The sequence below is a fragment of the Protopterus annectens genome, chromosome 16.part0 (assembly GCF_019279795.1).
Source record: "Protopterus annectens isolate FY-2018-M chromosome 16.part0, PAN1.0, whole genome shotgun sequence".
NCBI classification, from domain to species: Eukaryota; Metazoa; Chordata; order Ceratodontiformes; family Protopteridae; genus Protopterus; species Protopterus annectens.
In genome coordinates, this window is record NC_056750.1 from 769,046,853 (window position 1) to 769,071,920 (window position 25,068).

At 36.8% G+C, this 25,068-nt stretch overlaps 1 protein-coding gene across 6 annotated transcripts in view; it reads left to right on the forward strand.

The window, feature by feature from the left end:
• Positions 1 to 25,068, forward strand: part of GRIN1 (glutamate ionotropic receptor NMDA type subunit 1) — a 2,709,836-nt gene that overhangs the window by 672,802 nt on the left and 2,011,966 nt on the right. For all 6 annotated transcript variants that reach the window (XM_044058780.1, XM_044058779.1, XM_044058782.1 and 3 more), the window contains 2 exons: positions 13,414 to 13,535; positions 21,322 to 21,496. In XM_044058780.1, coding sequence (XP_043914715.1) covers positions 13,414 to 13,535; positions 21,322 to 21,496 — 297 coding nt within the window. The remainder of the gene's footprint in view (positions 1 to 13,413; positions 13,536 to 21,321; positions 21,497 to 25,068) is intronic.

Genomic DNA, 25,068 nt, shown 5'->3' on the forward strand with positions numbered 1-25,068 from the left:
CAACATGACAACATGGAGATAAATCATAAATACAGTAGTCGTAAAGATATTCCAGATGACGTAGTCAGACTCTTCAAAAGATGTGTGAAGAAAGCAATAAAACAATGAAGCAAAGACCAGCAGACATACTTCTACACTTGTGAACATTTATTTTAAAAAGACCATCGAGCTACAGCTGCACTGTTTGCAAAAGTTAAGAGCAACAATTAAACAGTTTCTATGAGCATTGTCTCAGCTTTATTAAAAAGTTAGCAACTGAACCAGCTCAGTGTCCTAAATGTTCAATGGCTAGATTTTGCAATAGACAGTTTGACTTTTGGTTTGGCCACTGAAATAGCTGACATATGGGAGGCACGGCCTGCCTTAAGCATAGGCAAACTAGGCGCCCGCCTAGGGCGCCGTAAAGGCCAGTCTCTTAAAGGGCACAGTTTATATTTATGCATGTATTAAGAAAGTGTGCGCTCTTCTCTGCATCTTGTTCAAGTGTAATTGGAAGCCGGAACCATGAGGGAGAGGGGTGAGTGCCCTCCCATTTACAGCTGCAGGTTGGCCAGGACAGTTAAAAAAAAAACTGACTTTATTCGTATGTTGCCATTCCGCCCACTTTGTAGCGCACTGATAACTTGGACAAACATATTAGTGTTTTTCTGAGGTTATGCTTTCCTGGGTTTTGGTTGCATTTTTTTTAAATTTGATTTGTCTGACTGGTACGCGTGACGGTGGAATTTTGCTTTTAGACTTACTTTAACAGAATTATATGCATTTCCTGGAATACTTTTTTCAGAAAATCTAGATATTTTTCCTCTGTTCCCCTGTGACGTTTTTGTGGCAAAACAGCAACGTTTAGTAAGTCATTAATTGCATACATACATAAAGGCTACATATATAGGCTTCAGGTCTTCCTAAAACACGTTTAGTCACCTTATGTAAATTTATTTCTGCAAACATTGTCAACATTACAAAAAAAAAAAAAAAGCAGTAACTTTAAGCATACCTCTCAATTGTCGACAATTTTCAAGGACAACTCCAGCTGCGCCTTATATTGTGCCATGCAACATGTTGATTTTCTGTTAAGGTTAGTCTATAATGGCAGACATTAGAGCTTCATACTTGTTATTGTTCAGCTTAGCTCCCAACGGTCAGTATTATGGAAGAACGTAACCTGTTTCTTTTTCAGTCGTGCTTAACCCCTGGGCATGATGTACCTATTTTTGGAGGTATGTTCTCATTTCCAGTCTTAATTTGCACCTTCACACAATTTTCTGAATCCCCCTGTACTCTAGTACACAGAAAGCCATAGTGGCACCAATAATTCAGATCTTACATCTCTCCTTGTTAGAAGCATAAATAAATTACCTTATGTGGTAGAATTTTACGATACAGATTTTGCTGTTTCTTTGATAATGTGCTTATATTTTTCTTTTCTGTCACTCTATGTTTTTAAATGTATTTCTGGGCTGTATCCCTTCATTGGTATTCAATGTTTATGTTAATTAGATGCCTATTTGGATTAGCATGAATTTCTGAAGGATGTGAAGTCTTAAACTCAAATGTTTGTCATTATTTAATGACTTCAATCCTCAGCTATTTGCCAGAAAGGTACAGATTTTAGGAGGAACACACCAAAAATACGAGGCAAAAATCTAGACATTCTGCGAAAATCTGTACAGTTGAGAGGTATGCACATGAATTACATAAAAACCGTTTCTTCTATTCTTTGAAAGTATAATACAGAGGGCTTACTTAGATTAAACCACTTTAATATCCCTACCACCATTGCTTTTGCATTAGTAGGACATGTCTGACATCTAGGAATCTGAAGGATAGTTTTGGAAAAAATGAAACACTGAAGCAAAACTGATTTCATGAATTTTAATTATGCCTTGAGATAGGAATGGTTTCAGTTTATGTCACCTTAAAAATCTAGAGAAATTAAACAAAAGACCAAAAAGTAGTAAAAGTCTGGACAGTCTTGTATACTACCCAAGTGAGTATTGCCAGTAAAGATGTTGTCTGTGCAATCCTTTTGTAGGTTCATCAGGATGGAAATACTTTTCTAAATTCACTGTATTATTGATATCCCTAGTTTTAACCTCAAAATATTTCCCGCAATTGCATTGTTGTGTAATTGTGTTACTGAGTCAGGAGGGTTACATACACAACCAGGTATACGCTAGAGCATTATTACATGGAGAGCAGGACAGGCACACTCATTCAAATCAGGGGAGCAAGCAGAACTTTACATTTTGTACTCAAACCTAATGTTGTTGTTCCCACCATCACCCGTCATTTAAAAATGCAATTGACCCTCAAAATGCTACCCCCAGACATATAGGAAGAGGGGAAGTTATTTTCAACTGTTATCATTTATACACACAAAAAGCAAATTTTAGGGATACACTACTTTCATATAAGCATTCTTTGTATATTTCTATACTGTAAATATTAGTTTACACAGTTCTAATAGTCTATGTTTTTTTAATGCTGAAGATTCCAAGAGATGCTCAGAAAAAATATATAATCTTTTTACACTATGTCTATCTACATCCTTGCTTAAACCTGCTTGTTTTGGGTTTATTCTCCACTTGCATAGACGCAGGCGCAAGTAGTATATATACATTTTCTGCATAACCTACTCATATCATCTGTTAGTCATATCACTTGTACACCCAGTTCCAGACTTAAGCTTCTGTACACAGGGAGGAGAGAGGTTGCTGTTCTACTTTCACTGAGCTGTAAGGCTTGCTCGCCTACCCCAGAGTAAATTAAACTGTTTAGATTAACCTAAGCAACCCTTTGAACCAAGGCACGTGGGCTTCTATTTTCTGAAGACAGGACTTTTATAATAAAGTATGTGTGAAGGAGAAACAGATTAAAGCAGGTTTATTAAAGGAAATTTCCACCTTAACTTGCAGTTTAAACTACATTACAAAGTATCCTTTCTTCTATGCATTTAAATAATTAAAGGAAATAACTGCACTGGCTTTCTTGGGGAGTGAATGACTGAAGTGGCCTTTTTGGGGAGTGACCTACTTGTGGGCGTGGCTTGTAGGGTGGTTCATGAGTATGGTGTGGGTGGGGCTTAAGGGGCACCGAAGCACTACTTCGCCTAGGGTGCCATATCAGCTAAGGCCGGCCCTGTTGGGAGGTAGAAAAAAAGAAGTAGCTAAAGCTGACTTACTTGCCTCAGGGGAAAAGGTGCCTCAGTTCATCCAGTGAAGGACTGCAAACCTTGATTACATTATGAGCTGGTAGTGCCACTACATGGAACATTATGTATAGGAACATGTCTGCATTTTAAGGCAAGTATGTAGTCTATGTCATAGCAATGGCAGGAGATAGTGGGGCTTACAGGAGAAAATTCCAGATCACTGCAGATGATGGTGGATCCATTACGAATAATCATGTGTTGCTTAACTGACACCTTATTATATGAAACTAAAGGGTCTAAACACTTGGGAAGTGGTAAGATCAAAACAGTGATATTCCCAAGATTACAAAAAACACAAAAACATTTTTAAGAGGTCAATCCCCTTACCTCCTGGTGTGGAGGCAACACCCTATCCTCTCAAATTTTACAGATATTAACTATGAGACTGCACAACCCCAGAGATGAGAGAAAAAATGAAAAAGACATATCTTCTTCCTTTTCTCTGAGCCCAACAAACCACAACTACTGGTATAGAGTCTGAAACCCAGTCAGTGCTGACATGTTAAAATATCAACAAAAGAAAACAGCCAGATCTTCCTACATCAGATTTAAACACCTACTCAGCTAACAGACCATCTTATTTCTTCTCTATTTCGGTAAATTAAAAAGCAGAACATGTCAAAGTGTGCTTCCCAATGACAGTACCACTGCTGGTTTCTGGTTCCTGATTCTCATCTCAGGAGAACAACTGGACAGTAGGATTCTCACCAATGGAAAATGAATGGAGCAATCAAAGCTCAGGAGAAGGACAACAGATAGCCAGAGTGGTAAATCAGACAAAAAGAGAAACTCAGTAAGTTCTCAGAGAGAATGAGTAAAAGCCAAAACCACAGTGTTGTGTCCATATCATAATGACTGGAGAGGCTAACTTCACAACTCTCAAAGTAGGGCATTCTACAACCTCACATGTAATATACATCTCCAAACTCTCATGTACCTCTGCACTTCTGCAGATCATAGTTACTGTCTTCAGAGTTTCAAATGACACCCCAAGGTCAGATGAGGCACGTTCCCAAACCGTGAGCAAAACAGATATATTACCTACAATGAAAAAGGCTCAAATAATGATGATGATTAAATGCCAGAACTTAGATGTATTATTTGGTATTTTCCATATTACTAAAGTAGATATTTTAGTAAGTGTAGAGAAGACTGCAAACCAATTGCACTTTTTTTCAAAAAACATGGAAAGTTGTTAGATGCATCCACAAAAGTTCAAATAACTGATTTTTTTTTCTTTCTGTGGAAAAAGTACAATTGTGTAAGGAAACTTAACAAAACAGTAGATGCTCAAATGATTGTCTCTGCAGCAGTCTTAGCTATATGTGTTATCTCTTGCCAATAATATAACAGCTAGCCAGCTTCCAAAGCTTCTGGGCACCTTCCACATGCCCAACTGTCAGGTAGCTTGAGCAGAACTGACTAAAAGACAAGTTTGGGCATCAAGCCCTTCCGAGCTGTCCTGCTAACACAGGCTCAGCCCTGGAAGGACAACGCTAGGAATAAAAATAAATAAATAACCACACCCTGGCATAAACATACCATAAAACAAGGGGATAGAGGGAAGGAATGGCCACTGTAACAACTGTCATTCAAACATCTAAAGTTATGGTAAGTTTACTTACACAACTGTACTATGTTCATCACAATGATCACTGCTGTAGTAGCCTTAGCTATATGGGTATATTACCCTAGCTTATTACATTTGGGAGGTAGAAGGAGAAGAGTCCAGGAGCCCTGCAGTATGGTCCTTGCAAAGCTTGATCTAGACCTAGAGAAGGAATCAAGCTTATAGTGATTTGTAATAGTCTGTACAAGTTACTGTCTCTAAAATACTTGTAGAATAGAACATTTTTAAAAAAGCCACAGAGGAAGCCAAGACTGTAGTAGAGTGGACCTTGACCCTACCTGGAATAGTGTTTTTCTGGTAAGTTTAACAAATGGTAATAGCCTTAATTGTGCTCTGATGGAATATAGGAGACCTGCAGGGTGAGAATGTGCTGTGAAGCTACATCCCAGCTAAAATGGTAGCCTGTAAATGGGGAATGACACAGTTCTCCCTTGCTTGTTGATGTTACACATGACTGTGGCATTGCCTGTAACAACTTGAGAAGTCCTGGGGACTAAAGATGATTCAGAGAGTTGAGTGCTTTGATCAGGTCTAGCATATCTTTTATATTTATGTGCTTGCATCTTTCCTTGGTGTCCTACACACCTCGCACGTTTATCTCTCCTGAAACTGCTCTCCAAAGAAAATCCTAGCTGTCTGTGGTGAATAACTTATTTGGAACATGGAAGTAAAAGGGAAGACCTGAGTTTTGGGATACCTCTTGTCTCCAACTGATTTCTCTTCTGACAAATCCCAGCACTGGGATTTGAAAATCAAAGGCTGTTGTTGCTGGGATCAAGCTGGTACTTGTAACCAATGTTTCTACATTTTTCAGGGTGAGGACTTATATCTTTCAGCTAGACAAAAACATATGACAGGGAAGGGTTATTTTAACTGTAATTCTTTTGGATTGGTCTATTTGGTGGTTTGTGGGTCTTGTGAAGGATTCTACGTTGGTAAAACAGAAAGACAACTGAAACGTGGAATCTATGAGCACATGAATGATGTGAGGAATAAAAATTCCAAAACTGCTATGTTCAAATATACCTTAGACTGTACTGGAGCTAGTTTTAGGTTTTTTGTTATTGACTCAGTAACTAAGGAAGCTAGAGGTGGAACCTGGGAAACTAAGTTTGAGTATAGGGAGACCTTTTTGTCAGGTTACCTTGGAAGCTAACAAGTTCCCAGGTCTCAATGACCATGTTTCTCTGGCCCCACTATTGAAATTAAGGTCTGCCAAACTCTAAGAATTTTAACATTTTTTCACATTATGTGGTTCAAGACTGTTTTTCTGTATTTGCACATAGTTTTTTACACATTAGTGGGGTTTACAAATGTTATTTATTTATGTTTATTGTATGTAAAAATACTTTTTAAGATCATTATGATGTATTAATTGTTTAATTGATTTATAAGCTCTAGATATATGAGTTGTAATTACACCTGTTTTTTTATCTGAAGATGCCTGGGAGGTGCTCGGACGAAAACGCATTATTTTACTGTGTGGAGCATTAATCCTTTTATTATCTCTTTGCTGACTGCCTTGATTAAATCACCTACTGTTTTTACTACTTGGAGGCTCCAGTTTCGTGTTTCCTTGTAAATACATGTTTAGTTCTGTGTTTCTTTTTTTGACATGAAAAAATGGGGCCAACAGTGTTTTAATGGCAGCAGTAGCTTCCTCAGGGAAGGGTACAACATTCTCACTAAACAGGGAAGCCTTCCCTGATCCCTCTTCCGGGAGTGATAAAAATGTCTTTCCCTTACCCACTCTGAGACCATAACAGTCACACAGGATGTGGCTAATCCCTGGTCAATAGTGGTTGTAGGTGCCAGAGGGTTCCAGGGTAAAAGATGACTGTTCTGAGGAACCCTTTGGCCACAGCCAAGTCACCCACCTGTGGCTGAGGCAAACTGTTAGCTTGCTGTGGTGGCAAAGGCTATTTGCTTAACTTTTTTTTCTTTTTCTGGCTAGAAGAAGGACTGGCTGTGTGACTGGTAGTTTTTTCCATGGTCAAGCTGATAATGGTGCCTCCTTCCCATGGAAAACAAGCAGCAAAAGCCAGTAAAATGTTAAATGTTGCAAAAAGTCACTTGTCTCACAAAACAACTTTGATACACTTTGCCAGCCCTCAAATGTAACATGCAATTTCTCCACAGAAACAATGGTTCTAAACTACTTTAAATAACTTTTAAACTAAAAGGAAAAAAGTGTGCTCTTATTTAAAAGTGCAGTTTAAGTCTTGAGACAGTCCATTAAAACACAAACTCCTAGATTAAAAACAACTTTCCTCAGCAAAGTACATTTAAACAATAAAATATTTTCTGTGGAAGTCTTTTTCACCAAATGAAACTTAGCTGTTTAGCACAGGAACAGCAGGTTATCTGTCGATCCTCGAAAGCCTGCAGATGAGATCTCTCATCAACAGCAGGAAAGCTCTGAATGGATCAGAGCTTAAACGTGTTTTTAGGCAGCTCAGCTCTAGCTGCCTAATGGTTTAAGCATGTGGAAGGTGCCCTGAAGATTTGGAAGCTGGCTGGCTGTTATATTTTTAGCAGTTTATAACCTATATAGCTAGGTTTACTGCAACAGTGATCAATATGATGAACATAAGCTGTTGTCTGAAATAAGTTTAATGTTTCCAACAGCACTCAACATAATGCTGAGCACAGAAAATGTCAATTTGCTGCGCAAAGACAACAGCTCTGTGTATTAATGGTCACACATTTCTTTGAATTGTCAGACAACACAGTTCTACCATAAGCAGCATTATGCAGCAGATCAGTATCAGTAAATCTCATTATTTTATTAAGCGTTGCTCAAGACTATTGTTTTTTTTTAAGTACACTGCAGATATATGAAAATCACAGAAGGAAGAAAGTGTACAGGCTGAAGACAAGATTTTCCTGCCGCCATTTATAAGAAAAGGATTGGTCCTATATAAGAGACAGAGTTTTTGGTTTGATGGTTTTTAACATCACATTGAATATGGAGGTCTAGTCTTAATGTGTCACTGATTATGGCACCTAATATTTTTTGCGTGTGGGACTAGTTCGATTTTGGTGTTATTTAATAAAGCAATACTAAAGGGTGTTCTATTGTTGGCTTGTGATTTTGGAGCTAATTGTTTTTTTTTTTTTTGTAGTATTGAGACAGATTCTATATAGAAGAAACATTCCTAGATAATTTCTTGACGTTTAGGAAAAATGGCGGCCAAACAGATGAGGGTTGAATTGTCAGCATATTGAATAAACATGGCCTGACTGTGAAGCTGTATGCAGATCATTTATGGATATTTTAAACAACAGTGGGCCTAGTATGGAATCTTGGAACACGAAGGAAGAGTTTTTATTCTGCAATTTAACTGAAAGGAATCTGTTGGATTAGGATAGGTAGATGTGAAGCCAGGAGATAGAGGTTTAAGAGAAGCCTAGTAAAGACAGATTGTTTAAGAGTTTTTCAAGGGGGTGATGTTAAAGGACAGGTCTAGGAACAAACAGAAAAAGTTTGCCTTCATTTCTGTCATGGTATTTAAGAACCTGACTAGAGTGATGTTTATGCTAGAAATATGACAAAAGCCATACCAAGTTGGTGAGAAAAGGTAAAGGTATTTGAGTAACTGTGTTTGTGCACATTTTCCTAACATTTTGGATAGAGGATGAACAACAATAGGCTGGTTATTGGATAAATCAATGGACTTCCACCTTTATTCAAGAACAAAATATAGAGAGAAAAGGAACAGGATCATTTGATAGCTCTACTTGTAAGGATGGATACTCAGTAGGTTACAGCAGAAAGCCTGATGCATTCAACTGGGAGGCTGTCAATGATAGATTAGTATGTTTGAGTTTAAGAATGCATTTTCTGACTGTAGAGCTCTGACTTTTGTTTAAGGGAGAAGTTAGTGAGCATAGGATAAGAGACAAATGGGAATTAGTGTTGACACCCTTAAGTAGGAAAGCTACAGTCTATAAAACGTAAGTTAAATTTGTGTGCAGTGCTTTTAACTGTTTTAGCTTGGAATGCCTTTGGTTGGGATGATCTGCATGGATTTAAGAATGTTATTTATATTGTCCCTGAAAAGTTATGGAGTGTTATGGTGAGATTTCTGTAAGTTAAAATACTTTTTTTTGTCACATGATCATATGATGTTTTGTAAGGTTTCACGGATGTCTAAAGTACTGAAAGCTTTGATGGCATTTCTGCTTTCGCCATGTTTTCTATGTTTGTCCTCTCTTATCAGTTGTTTATATCAAGTGTTAACTAGGGACAAGGTTAACTTAAACTTCTTCCCTTCCAAAAGGATCTTGATTGTTTAGAGTGTTGAGAAAAATCTTATTAAATTCTAGAACAGCTAACATCTAGAAGAAGAATTTTTTAAAATGCTCCAATTAAAAGTTTGAGGGAGGAGAAACTGTGTCTTTCATAAAACTTGATAGGTTAGAAACTAAGTTGAAGTATTAATCTTTAGTTGCTTAGGAACCTGGTGCAAAAGTTGAGAGACTGTCAGAGTATCAAGCAGAGTGCCATTATAAGCAATGTTACTGGGATCAGAAGTGAGAATCCAGTCCAAAACTGACTCCCCGTTGGTGTGTTTATTAAAACTAGTTGTGGTCTTGATTGGTTGTGAAAAGCATTATAAATTTATATTAAGAAGTGTAGATGGGGGATCATAGGTATGGAATGCCAGTCAATGTTAAAGACACAATATAAGAGTTTCATGGGGGATATATACTGTTACCAAATACAAAATGTCTTTGCCTGTGGAGATATTGCCTGAGAGAATATAAAGTGCAGTAATACAAGTTTTTTTTTTAAGTGGCATGTTTGATTATGGTTCATTGAACAGCAACCTAGTCTGATGTTCTACAACCCCTAAAAGGGTAAGGTTGTACTTCAACACCCCTGATCTCTATGGACAAGAATAGCAGCAGCTAAAAAAGACAGAAAAGCTTACTGTACAGGAAAATGGCACTTTTCAAAAAATAAAAGATGACAGAGATGGAGGTACCATCTCCAAGTATCATGATTATCAGGGGTTTATGCAATTCACCTATTTTAAACTGCCTGTAAGAAACCCTGTCTCCTCAAAGCAGGATATTATCTGGATCATTTAGACTCTTTAATATATATAATTGCTCTTTAAAGTTTGCACACCTTTTACTGTAGTCTGATATGCTTCCTACTCATCTTTCCAACTCATAGTCATCCTTTAGTATATGACTTTTTATTCATTGCTACCTGGCATCCTTATCACACCCTTTAAACAACTAATATAGAACTAGCATTATAAGACTCAGGCCAAAGTTTTCAAAAAATGTTTTTTTTTTTTCTGACTGCATGAATCACTGGTTCAGGATGTAGTACCTTGGAACATTTCAGGGTTAATATTATACCATAATAGTCAGTTCTGTTCTGCAGCGGGAGATAAAGCCCTAAGTGCAACCTAGGGATAAAGCCTTAACTGCAACCCAGCTGAGCCATGACTGACTAATGACTCAGATGCTAGAAGAATCAACAAGGGGGGGGGGGTGGATAATGCTAGTGTGCCTTTACCAGGGGGAGGGAAGTTGTCATCCCACTGCAGTTCTGGCACCTAGTGGAAAGAGTGGTGCAAGACATTCAACGTATGGGTCAGGGACGTGCACTTAGTTACTTAGAGCATATGTGTTGGGAGAAGTATGATAGCACAGGGAGGTGTAGCAGTCCCACATATCAGCTGCCAGGGGAAGCTTTAGGATCAGTAAAACAGCCATCCTTCAGTGCAGTTTGGATTACAATCAGGCCTTTAGTGTTATTGCTCCAGTAATGGGGAACACATTTTCATGGTTAAGGCAGCAAATATGTTTGGGAGAAATAAGGTAAGAAAAAGACCACAAAAATTATGCTATAATGGTATGATGAAATAGCAGCACTGGAATAATTTGTTGACTTTATTAAATTATTACCAAATCCACCCATCACATCCCAGTTCTATTATTCACTTGCCATAATCCTAATTATCACATTTATGTGCCGGCTGTTTCTGTGTACTGCATATAAACTGTTGATGTCATGAATAGGATTTGTTCAAATTATCCTACAAGACCTTCTTCTTGGACTATTTTTATGAAGACTGCTTTCTGTTGTAGTTTGGTTCACTAGCTGACAGATTAACATCAGAGGTTGAAATCAGAGGTGAGTCACCTTAGGTACATAGCAGATGAACAGCTAAGGGTGTGCTGTCACTGCACCCTACTACAAATGTTAGTGAGGCATTCAGGGAGAGTGGCATATACCAATTAACCATGTCCTCCTCTCCCCGAGAAATGCCTGTGGTAAGGCATTTATGCAACCAAGAGAGTCAAAGAAGTGATCAGCTGTGTAAGCTACATTTATCACTATAGTTAATGAACACAGCTAAAAGCTGACATTCACCCAGTTGTGTTAGAGGTAAGTGCTGGTAGTTTAGGAGTCAGGCAATGCTAGTGTGTATGCACGTGTGTTTATATGTGGCTGTATTTGTGAGTGTATTCAGAGGTATGAGTGATGGAATGTCAGTGAGTGTGTGTGTGTGTGTGTGTGTGTGTGTGTGTGTGTGTGTGTGTGTGTATATATATATACCTGCCTAGAAGGCCACAGTGGGGGGAGGTTCGTTAGTGGATTGATAAGGTAAGTATGTAAGTGTGGGGATGACTGTCTGTGAGTACAATTTGGTAAATGAGGGTTGTGTGTGTGTTTCAATGTGTGCACATGTCAGAAAGTAATGGGGTCCTAGTGCCAATGGAATGCAGGGCCCACTAGTGAGAACTACTGCAGGAAAATGCTGATTTGTACTTGCGGTAGTTAAGGGTAATTCACAGACATGCAAATTAGCCAGTAATGAGGTCCTTCCTCATTGTGGCTAACATATCTCTGTAGTGAAACTCATCACATTATGGAAACAGTCCCTTTTCACCACACTGTTAGTAGTGGGGTTCATATATATATATATATATATGGCGTAACTGATGTATTTTGATTGTTAATTTGATTTTTAAATAATGTGTATAATTGATTTTAATTGATTAATCTTGACTATAAAATTTATAGGTATTTTGGTAGCTTTACTGAAGACTTGAAAAAACTTAGTTTTTCTACGTGAAAGCGCTTGTCTAATTAAATCCATTTTTAAAGCGTGGTGGTTATCTGGAGTTTTTTGTTTCAATATAGATATGTATAAATATATATATATATATATATATATATATATATATATGTATATATATATATATATATATCTATATATATATATATATATATATACACTATCGTGTATATATATATATATATATATATATATATATATATATAGAGAGAGAGAGAGAGACACACACACACACACACACACACACACACACACACACACACACACACACACACACATATATGCATGTCTGTGTGTGTAACATATATATCCTCAATATTTAGCATGTCAGCATTTTTACATTTCAACAATGTGCATTCAGTATTCAAGTATAGTGCTCTCAGTAAGTTGAGTTTTTTTTTTGCTTTGGGCTGCCAACTCCTCATTGAGTATAGACATATATATATATATATATATATATATATATATATATATATATATATATACATACACACATTTACACATATTCACTTATATTAATATGTATGTGTGCATGTATACATACACATGCGTATATATCCATCCACCCTCAACCCCTTTTTCTCATTTTGCACATGGGTTCGGGGTGTCACTTCAACAGTGACAATCATCTCAATCCAAGGTTTACACCACTGGATGACTAGCCCTACCTCGGTAGTTCATGGTTATCACTCACTTGCACGCGCGCGCGCGCACACACACACACACTCACCTACGTGAATATACATATTTTTTCTTGCATACTAAATGAGTAAACATACGAGTGTTATGTACTGGTAACATTCTGTAAAAGAAAGATATGATCTCTGAGTTCTAGACCAAGGAAACATGCATTAAACTTAAGAGTTATGCAACACCATAAGACTGATGAATACAATGAGTGTAAATGGGGAAAAAAATTAGTGCAATTTGAAAATATCAGGGCTGAAATGGCAAAAGGAGACCATTTAAAAACTGATTTGGATAACTGTCTGTATAATAGCGAATACATTTGCTCAATTTGTTTCTTTGTTACACTCAACATTTCTTAATTTTTTTCCTTCAGGTAGCTATATTTTCAGTAGATGGAGACCTATTCTTTAAATCTAGATTCCTGAGTGAATATGAGAAACCTATAAGTGCTAAGCATGGGCACTTGATTGTGTTTTTTTTTTCTGCCTTGTGTTGTTTACATGATCATAATCACAGAGACACTGTCCTGTCTGACATCTCACTACTGGTCTGACAACAAAACAAATTTAACATCATTTAATTGAGTTAGGAGACAGCAGAAGAATTGTTCACAGTAAAGATAAACTGCTTAAAGTGTAGAATAATTACTGGAAAATGATTAGTGGTCATTATTTCCATGCCACTCTAACAATCTTCAATAGGAACTACAACAGCCTTTGTGGTATAATGTGCGAAACAGTGTTTCTAATGCTTATGTGTTGTGTTCCTACCTTCAGTGAGGATGACGCAGCCAGTGTCTACAGAGCAGCAACACTGCTAAATATGACAGGACCGGGTTATGTCTGGCTCGTAGGAGAACGGGAGATATCTGGAAATGCCCTGCGATATGCACCTGATGGTACTCTCACTTTACTATTATCATGGCACAAAACTATGCAGCATTTTGGAATGTTTAAAATTATTACATACTGATTAGCAAAAGCAGGTACTTTTATATTTGGTTGGAGAAGCCGATATCCAGTGACTTTATCAAATTCTACAGAATATGTGAATATAGTTTGCCTCTGCATGTAAAGTGGAGGTAGAAATAGAAGTATTCCTGGAAATATCATGAAACTGTTTAGCATCTAACATGTTCCTCATACTGCACTGCTTCTAAAGGTTGTTTTTTTTCATAGCAAAGACCTTACAAACATGCAGATATCAAGAGCAAGCCTGCAGGTATACACACACACACACACACACACACACACACACACACACACACACACACACACACTGCAGCACAATCGCATAATTAATGAGCACTTAACAACGAACACCTTGCCATGCCTTTAGGTCTGGAGTGAATAGTGTACTCAAAGCAGCCTAGCTAAGGTGCAGGATTTCATTTTTTTACCATCATCCTTCTGCTTTTTAATGCAATGTGACTAACTGTACTGTTATGAACAAGAACAGGAACTTTATTTATGATGATCCAGTGATTACTTGGACAGAATAGTTGCATGTCATTCTGTTAGATAACTTTATATGACTTTGAACTCCAGAAATGAATGGGAAAGCAAAAACATTTCCAAAGCAAAACCTTGTTCCTCTTATGTTTCGGAACACTTGAATGATGCTGTAAAGTTTAATTCTACAGCATATGATGCTGTAAAAGTAAACTTGGTTCCAAATATCTGGCTTCAATATTCAGTCTATATACAGCTTGATTTTATTGCATGGTTATTTGGTTATCATGTGGTTTAACTGAAATGAAGGACTGCAGAAATGTTCTCACACTTCCAACATAGCTGGAGGATTGTGAAAGGAGAGAACCTACAGTGTCAGTTGCCCATTTGTGGGCTCTGGCGGGCATTTTGTAGATATGATTATGCTGTGACAGTGCTTCTTTTCCCAGCTGTTGAGGATACCAGGGCACCTAGTGTTAGCAAAGCAACTTTGCCAATTATTTCAATATATTAAATACTGCTGTTACTTTGAATATGGAGAAATTATTTACCTTTTTTTGATGTTTCTCTTTGGCCATATCTAAACTTCTAATCATTCTGTTTACACTGATTAAATATTATATGTACATGTAGCAGTGATATTCAGCTCTGAAAACCCAACACTGTAGCTTACCTTACTAAAATTATCTTTAAATTAATTTCTGTAATTATATAGGGAGCCTTTAGTAATACTGCTGGCTTAGCCTATGCTATGGCTTTGTTACAACTCGAGTGACTTGTTTATATCAGTTCATTTTTTAACTTTTCTTAATTTATGTTTTAGTTTAGATATTTAATTCTTAGTTTCATAATCTTGTAGGCATGCTTTGGTCTACACAAAAGGTGTAATCTAAACATTTCTGTTAGTTACATATATAGGAGTTCTGGAGATGTACAGAAAAGAAGGAACTACACAGGGCTGAAAAACAACACAGTAATCTTTGAAGAGGCACTGGTAAAGATATCACACAATGGCACCATTTAATCTGAAATCATTATTACTGTCTTTCTTTTAAGCCCTGTTTTTGTGATGTTACTGAGGAGGAAGAAAACATAAGCCTAATTTTAACAGGAACCTACTGTGAATAATTTCTGTGAAATATAGGAAAGGAAGCCAAGCTACTGACAACTGTTTTTTCCATAACCCAGTGTATCTTTCAAGTATGTACTTCTGAGTCAATTGTCTCTACAGGAGAGGAATAAAGAATAACAGTAGTTAAACAACATGACTTAAAGAATTTCAAGTCACTGTACTGTGCTTGAATGAATATAACGTTTCTTTAAATTGCAGGTTTGCTAGGAAACTATACTGCTTTATATGCAGGAGTGCACATACATTGAGGGAGACAGAAACTGGAGAAGAACTGCCATTCATCATGTGACTTGTTATTGTGACAAAATATTGCAAGTGAAAGTTCAAATGTTTATGTTATCAACATTTTTACTATGTTAAAACTGGATTTGTTATGCATACTGCGTTTTGATTATTTTGGTCTAAGAAGTAGAACAGAAAGAAACAAGCTTTATTTTTGTTTTACAGCTGTAACCTTTTGTTCAAGTTTGTGCAGCTTAGGAATTAGTAAACATAGATGTCAATGTAGTATTGGGACACAGGCCTCAAATCACGTAGGGCATGGGGGGGGTGCTTGGAAAAACAAAATGTTAGTTAAGCAGTATATAACAAGCTTTGTTTTTGTGGTAGTTTGGATGTGCAATTAGATGTGTTGAGTGTTTTCAGTATGAACTTTCGAACATGGGGCTGTTCAATAACACAGGAAATCGAACATCCATCTTTCTATTTTCCATCTGCAGAGCATCTGCATTTGTCATTTTGATAGTAAACCATAAATGTGTGTGTGTATATAGATCATGGTACAGTGTGGTTTGGGAAATTCATCCCTTTCTCACTGTAGCGCGATATCGGAGTTGGAATATATAGTTAACAGGGGGTGTGAGGTGCAGGGGGCTTGCGCCCCTCCAAAAACATGATGTGAGGTATAGGAGTTTCAATTACCTGAGCTCCTATAAGGACATCATGTGATGTGTCTGGCGACAATGTCGAATCTGCTGAATTTGTTCAGCAGATTCGACATTCTGCTGTGTTGTATATTTTTACTTTCATTTTTTTTTTGGTGTTCTGAACAGGATTTATTTTTCCATTCGAAATTTTGATAGTAAATATATATATATATATATATACATATATATATATATATATATATATATATATATATATATATATATACACACATATATATATATATATACACACACACACACACATATATATATATATATATATATATATGTGTGTGTGTGTGTGTGTGTGTGTGTGTGTGTGTGTGTGGGTTCATATGTGTGTGTGTACTATGCTAATGGCCCTGGAGCCTTTACAAGCCTATCCCATAGAAGTGCCCTGGCATCAGAAGCAGTTTGAGCTTCAATTCTCACTCCCACTCCTGGTATGCCTACAGTGAATGGTGATGCTTGTAAACAGTCAAGACAATTGAATCTAGATACTCAGAATGCCCCTATGACAGCCAAAAGGGCAATAGTTCCATTACTAATGGACTTTATAAAAATGCCACCGCACCTGGGGTCAGCTGACTCGCATAACAACGAAGGTGAGACAAACGTGGTTACTAAAAATATCGTCTCCAATTTAAAAGACTTTGACAGCAAATTGCTAAAATTTAAGAAATTACAGATAGAAATCCTTTATTTCAAGGAATGTATTAAATTCAAATTAGTTCCAAAAGGGCTCAGGCAAAGGAAGTACCCTTCTGGGCTTATCAAAAATTCAGAATTTCATTTATACTTGGTAGAAATGTTTAACCGGCAAGGACTTGAGTTCCTCGAAGTATTAATAATATGATAAACAAATGGAGGAATTGCAAGCCCAATTAGAGGTACAAGATAAAGAAATAAAAACAGATCCAGAATTCAACAGATATGAGTTTGAATTTAGAAGGATTTTCTCGAGCATCGATTCCCTAATTATAAAGATCACACACACAAAAATTCACAAGTTATGGAGGGATAAATTGGACTATGAGAAAAATAATGCTTATCCAGATCCACCAGAAACTGTTTCCCCTAACACAACGGGTCCCATAGCAACAGCAAATCAGATTGAATTGCAATCTGATGACGTCACCGCTGCTGAACTCGAAACAAATAACCAGTTTCAAACTGCCCACCGCAATGAACGCATCATGGCAAATCAACGCCAGCATAGTGTGAACATTAATACAATGAATGGGAATTATACAAATAATCAACAAAACATTAACAGACAGGGATTTCGCCAGGCCGACAACAAGAACGCTTATCAGGGATCTTACAACAACCGACCCAACAACCAACAGAAGAGAAAGAATGTACGTCGCAAGAGGTAGTTATTGTTACTACTTTTAACAAACTGTCTATCCATCAAAGTGATCAAGGGGACTTTAAAATTTATAATTATAGTTCCATCGATGTTACACAGGCAATGGTGAACTTTCTGGCTAAAGGCCTTAATTTTGTGCCCAGCTGTAGAGCTAATATAGCCAAAACTATTTGTGACCTTAAACTTTTTGTCCATAAGCTTAATCTGAATGTCATGTTTGGTAAAAACAATAGTATTACAAATAATGAAAAAGTGTCTAGTGTTTTCAGTCCCCCAATACAAGGGACCTTGGCTTTGTTTGAGAAAATTAATGAAGTCCATGAAGCTCATAAGCCTAGTACTTATTATACAGCAGGAACTTCTCATTGTTACATTTGTTAATGCCTGTTATGTACTTCACAGATAAAGATTCTAGTTGTCTACTGATGTACTATGTTCTTCATCTGTAAATATGTTGTAAGTAATTTCTATGTTAAATTGTTAATCACTATGTAATCCAATGTAACTACTGTCTGTTTATTTTACTGTGGAGCTTTTCTCCCCGGGCCTCCGCTGAAAATGGACCCACGTCCAGTCGGACACTCCCGGTCAACAAATTTAAATAAATAAATAAATAAATAAATAAATAGACCTATGATTGACAATCAGAATACTTTGCAAGGGCAAACTAATAATATTACAAGAGCTGAAAGTTCATAACATCCAGGTCATGCAACCTGATAAGGGAGGAGGCATCATTTTTATGGACCAAACTGAGTACGATAGGAAAATATATAGCATGCTAACAAGTAATAACTATGAAAAAGTATTACTGAATGAATTGAATCAGGTGTATGCATGTATAAGATCCCATCTTAGTGATCTATTTGTTGACGCCAGTATTTCTATGGACACATATCAATATTTGAGCATGCCTGCGCCCCTTACTCCAGTTATTTTTGGAACTCCAAAAATCCATAAGAATGTTAATGGACCCCCATTTCGCCCCATTATTGATGGCCATAAATCCATCACATATGCCTGTGCCAAATGGGTAGACTCTAAGTTAAAAGTTCCCTTACAGACAGAAAAACAGATTTGTTGTGACACCTGGGCCTTCCTGGACCACCTCAATGATTTACCTTTTGATCCTTCCTATAATTTTTTGACTGTTGATATAAAAGATCTATATACAGTTATACCTCAAGATATAGGTTTGGAATGAGTACATGGCTTTCTACTTATTAAGCAGATTGAAGGCCAAGAAATAGATCTTATTATCATGTTGTTGGAGATTGTTTTGAATAACAATTTTTTCATGTTTAAAGGGGATTATTTTTTACAGAAATCAGGTGTTGCTATGGGGTCCCCATGTGGGCTAGTTTTGCTAATGCCATCATGGCTTTTTTGGAAAGAACATTTTTATTCCCAAATCCACTTTTCAAAGGTAAGGTCGCTTGGTACACAAGATACCAAGACGACATGTTTTTTATATTAAAACGTTATTATTGGAAAGGCTCACCCAGACTCTGCTACACTTTGCTGTGAGGGAAAGGTTGGTTTGCTTTTTATTTGTTGTATTTTGTATTGGTTTATTGCCTTTTTATATTTTGAGTGCTGTGATTTGTTTTCTTTACCTTGTGTTTTGCTTGTGTTCTGCTTTTAACTGCATATTAAAACTTCAAAAGACACCACAGCTCTGCTTCTTGTGAGTCAGGCAGAAATTAGAACTGATCAATTAAGGACTCATACATAAGATAGAAGAGGTCACTTAAGGTTAATCATTTGTGAACTGAGGGGGTGGAGCTAGGAAATAAACCTTCTATTTAAGGGGTAACAAAACATTTCAGAGTTTTACTGGAAAGGCTCATCCAGACTCTACTACACTTTGCTGTCAGGGAAAGGTTGGTTTGCTTTTTATTTGTTGTATTTTGTATTGGTTTATTGCCTTTTTATATTTTGAGTGCTGTGATTTGTTTTCTTTACCTTGTGTTTTGCTTTTAACTGCATATTAAAACTTCAAAAGACACCACAGCTCTGTTTCTTGTGAGTCAGGCAGAAATTAGAACTGATCAATTAAGGACTCATACATACGATAGAAGAGGTCACTTAAGGTTAATCATTTGTGAACTGAGGGGGTGGCGCTAGGAACTAAACCTTCTATTTAAGGGGTAAAATAAAACATTTCAGAGCTTTATTGGAAAGGCTCACCCAGATTCTGCACACTTTGCTGTGAGGGAAAGGTTGGTTTGCTTTTTATTTGTTGTATTTTGTATTGGTTTATTGCCTTTTTATATTTTGAGTGCTGTGATTTGTTTTCTTTACCTTGTGTTTTGCTTGTGTTCTGCTTTTAACTGCATATCAAAACTTCAAAAGACACCACAGCTCTGTTTCTTGTGAGTCACTCAGACATTTTTCCCTACTCCCACCCTGTCACTGTTGTGTTCTTAAATACCACTGTCTTTCTAGCTGCCTGCCTCTTATGTTAATTTGACCATATATCTCATTTCCTCTCTGCTTTCACTGGATTGTGTGAGTAAGCACAAAATTATCATTTTGTGAAATCACTCCCCTTCAACTATTTAAATTTATTGGCCATTCTACTGTATTCCATAGTACCGGAATACAAAAGTGATAATCCCCTTTCAATCTATCTTGCTGTTTTAAAAATAGTGACTTAATACATATATATATATATATATATATATATATATATATATATATATATACACACACACATACATATATATCCCTTAATCAGATACATTTTAAAAGTTCTGAGAATTACACTTATCCACCTTGAAGTTTCAATGGAAATGTGGACGTCCATGATAGAACTGTGAAGTACTCTATTATTTGGAATCAAGTTTGAGAATTACATCACAGCCTTGCAAAAGTCAGAGCTTTCCTGAACAATAAGTCTTAGTACCACTATACCATATATATGTATCCATCCATCCATCCATCCATCCATCCACAACCCCTTTTTTCCCCATTTTTTTTTACATGAGCTTGGGGTGTTACTTCAACAATGACAATCATCTAGAGCCAAAGTTTACACTAGCCCTGTCGCTGTAGCTCTTCCACACCACACACTCACACCTATGGCCAATTTACAGCGTCTAATACACCTACTGCATGTCTTTGGAATGTAGGAGGAAACCGTAGCACCTGGAGGAAACCCACATGAACACAGGGAGGACATGCAGGCTCTGCACAGAAGGCAGCTCAGCTAAGAAGTGAACCAGGGAACCTCTTGCTGTGCAGCAACAAATCTATTCACTGTGCCATTGTGCCTGTATGTTATGTCTTACTTAAGTTTATTAAAAATCAAAATTATTAAGACTGCTTTCAGGGTGGATTTTTGATGAATATCAATATGGAGGGTATCAAATTTTGCACTTGAAAGTATTTTAGGGCCTGTTCATATTCCTCTGTGTGATGCAAGACAGCTCCAAGCCTTGTGTAGTTGTTTGAAAAGTGTGCTTACTGCAGGCTTCCTTTCCATATACTTGGAACACCTTCTGGTATAAGGTGGTAAGTACATAATTTCTGCCGAATACATGCACTTTCTGTCAGGTTAACAGTTTTGTAAACGTGCCCCATTATACTTCAATATTCCATATAAAACTGACCCCCTTTTGTTCAACATTTGATTTACTAAGATAAATCCTCAACATATCACATTTTGTTACTCATTTTTTCAGAGATACTGTATGATACAGCTTCTGTTTGTACATTTTTGTATGCAGGGAAGCTTTTTTTCTTGTAAATCGTATATATCTTGAATTTATTTTTTGTGTGTTTGGTGTTTTTTGTGACAGGAGTAATTGGTTTACAACTAATAAATGGGAAAAATGAGACTGCCCACATACGAGATTCGGTTGCGGTGGTGGCTCAGTCAGTACACGAATTGTTTGAAAAGGAAAATATCACAGATCCACCAAAAGGATGTGTTGGGAACACCAACATCTGGAAGACAGGACCTCTTTTTAAAAGGTATTAAAAGTAATTTCATACAAATGTACTGTTTAGTACAGAAATACCACTACAGTAACTGATATAAACGTATGTATTTCACTGACAGTTAATCATTTAGTACCATTAGAGTAACTGATAATAAACATATGTAAATCACTGATAGTTAATGATTTAGTACCATCAGAGTCATTGATATATATATATATATATATATATATATATATATATATATATATAGATTCACTTCAGAAGCTCGCATTACCAAAATCTCGAACTGCAAATAACCGAAACCAAAAGATCGAGTTTCGGAAACTCGAACTTCTGAAGCGAAACCAACAAATAAAAAAAGAAAAAAACATAAACCTCGCTTTTATTTTTGAACACTATACATATTCGATTTACTGAAATCTCGATCATATGGTCTCGACCATATGAAATTCGAGATTTCAGTCATTCGATTATGTGAAGTGTTTCCATATATATATATATATATATATATATATATATATATATATATATATATATATATATCACTGATAGTCATTTCTAACTTAACCTTTAATACAGTTTTCTTTTTTTATTTTAATAGGATGGTTTATTATTTTTCCTTAACTCCCTTCTCCTGAACAGAGTTCTATAGCTATATGTTATCTGTAAACTTTTGGCAAACCTCAGCAATCCTCAACAAATTATGTTAGTACTTTGGTTGATATAATGCATAATGAGAAATGTGTAGCCACATTTACATTTCCTTGCACTACCCAGTACATTCTATATTGATAGAGGTATGTGGAGCATTGAGTGCCTCAGCAGTTGGAAGTGAAAAAGGCAAGCACTTCTCTGAGTTTGGAAAGGTACAGAAACTTTTGTTACATACCCTTAATCAGTGTTAAAATCAGGTCTTGTGCTGGAGACTGACAGTGGTTAGTGCTGGCTGTAAAACAATAGAGACAGAAGGTACAACAGCTTAAAAAGCTGTTAGCTTTGCCACAATTATAAACAAAAAGTGAGGCAGAACAAAGTCTCTAACTGCTTTTAAAGACATTCATTCTTCAGAGGAATGTGGTGCCATTCGCTGTTTATTTCTTGTTGGTAAAGTCTTTGTAAGACAGTAAAACATTTCACGCCCCCACACTTTTACTTTTCTGTAACCGGTAGTATATGTAGCATATGGTTCTACTATGAAATGCCAAAAGGGAAAACATCGAGCATCAGAAACACTGAAAATTAATGACTCAAAAACACAGAAGGGCAAAAAAGTTAAGGGTAAGTGCCTTTTGCAGGGGGACTGCCCCATGTACCTCCCCCACCAATTTATATATATCAGCTCCATGTTGCACCAACGTAAAGGGAGAAATCTTAAAAAAGAACACAACATAGTCAGTGCAGGAAACAACCAAATTTAATGTGAAAAACATATCAGATAAGCACTGTCTTTCTGAAACACAGAGAACATGTATTTTATTTTGTTACCAACTTTGAGTCCAGCGAGTTGAAGTTGTTTCAGTTCTTAGAAGGTAGAAAACTCACAAAGGAAGGGCATCACTGGCAGTACACATTCTGAAATTGCATTGACAGTAATTTCCCATGGAAAACAGAATGGTGTTGTGTCCTAGACATCCTGTGTTTTGGACAGTTAACGCTTGAGGAATTTCAATTTCCTAGACATCCTGTGTTTTGGACAGTTAACGCTTGAGGAATTTCAATTTGGGAAACTGAAGATAAACCAGAACAGATAAAGCTCCATATGGTATGATGAATCTTGGTTAAGACTCACTAATTATAACCTGTATTATGTGTTCTTGGCATCCATGGGTCAAATAGATAATAGACTGGTTATAATTGGAGACCTGATATGATATGATATTAGAAGAATGAGCTGGGAAGATCAAAAATCAAAAGTAATGGCAACACAAAGAACACCCTCATTTTGCAAGGGGGGCAAGCCCATTGTTCCTCCATCTTCTGCTAATTATAAATACCAGTTCTGAGAGTGGGAAAAGGAGCAATACCCTGATCCTGCTGCACCATGATCTTGCACAATAGAATCCCTATTCCTTTCAAATTTGCACGTTTTTGATTTCCCAACTTGAACTTGTAATGCTCACTTACCTGAGATTTTGATCAACTCATAGGGATCCACAGACAGATAGATAGATAGCTAGATAGATAGATAGACAGACAGACAGAAAAATAGACATAGATATATGTGTGTCTATTTTTGTTACCATATTAAGCTTTGGTTTGCAAACACTAGATCTGAATTTCAAAAATGCGTGAGTATGAATGGGGCGGGTTTTGAAGAAGGTATAGGAAACAGACTAACTGCTATTTTTAAATGTTTGCCACTAGCTATACAAATGGAGTAGATGCAGTTTTTAGAAGTTTACCACTTTCACTGAATATACGATGTGCCCCTGTATTAGGGTGCGTGATGCAATAATAAACTAAGGGCAAGGATAGTGCATAATGGAATCTAGCTTACATGGGCATTACCAAACACTTTATGGTGCAGTAAACCTGAAACCTTGGCACAGCTGAGTAGTCAGTTCCATGCTGACCTGCAGGTGGTCTATTTCTAAAGGGCACAGCACAAACAAGCTTAGAGGACTTGCAATTGTTTTTTTCAGAGATTGTTTGTCCTGTCCAGTCTTGTTGCTTTTCTGGTAGTGCCGCAGTAGTCAGTCATATAAGATGTAAGCCTAATGTACATCTCTGAATAAAGAAAATACAGGAGCCTAACACCATTCCTTTCACCATGTCCTGCACAGTGACATGGTACTTATCCATGCCTATTTGGTCATCATAGTGTACTGCAGCTCCTTCTCATGGTCCTTGCCTTAACAGCCAGCTTTCATGTACTCAGTACCTCATCAAGTCAGTTCTAGGCATACTTGCTTGTATATTTATTTGTCTATTTATTTTCATTTGCTAGGTGGAGTATTAAACTGATCCCAATGGAACACTTCCAGGTTTAGCTCTGGAGGTTACAATAGACAAAAGATCATATACAGTTGTGTAAATGGAACTTACCATAACAGCAGATGTTCTAACTGGTCACTGTTGCAGTAGCCTAAGCTATTTGGCTTATATCCTGCCAGGAAAATAACCAGATGGCAAGCTTTACAAACCTTAAGGGCACCTTCTATGCACCCTAGGTGCTTCCATATAAAAAGCAGTTAGAATGCGTAAGTATTCAGAGCCTTCTTGTGCAGGAAGGAAGGCTACAGCCCTTAAAGGAACAAACACTAGGAAAACTCTCAATTTAAATAATAACATGTAGGAATATACATCAGTGCCTTAGCAGAATATACGAAAAAAAAAACTAAGACAGAGCTGGAGAGATGGGATGGCTACTGCAAAAGTGATCAATCAGAAAATCTACTGTCAAGGCAAGTTCACTCACACATCTGTACAGTGTTCTACATAAATCTCTATTGCAGTAGCCTAAGTTAAATGACTAGATTAACATTACTTATAAACATAAGAGGAGAAAGAAGGAATGCAAGCATACAGTAGCCCCTGGAAAATGGTCCTAGCAAAGCATGCAAGTAATCCAGTTTGTAGTGCTTCATAAAAGTATGCTCAGA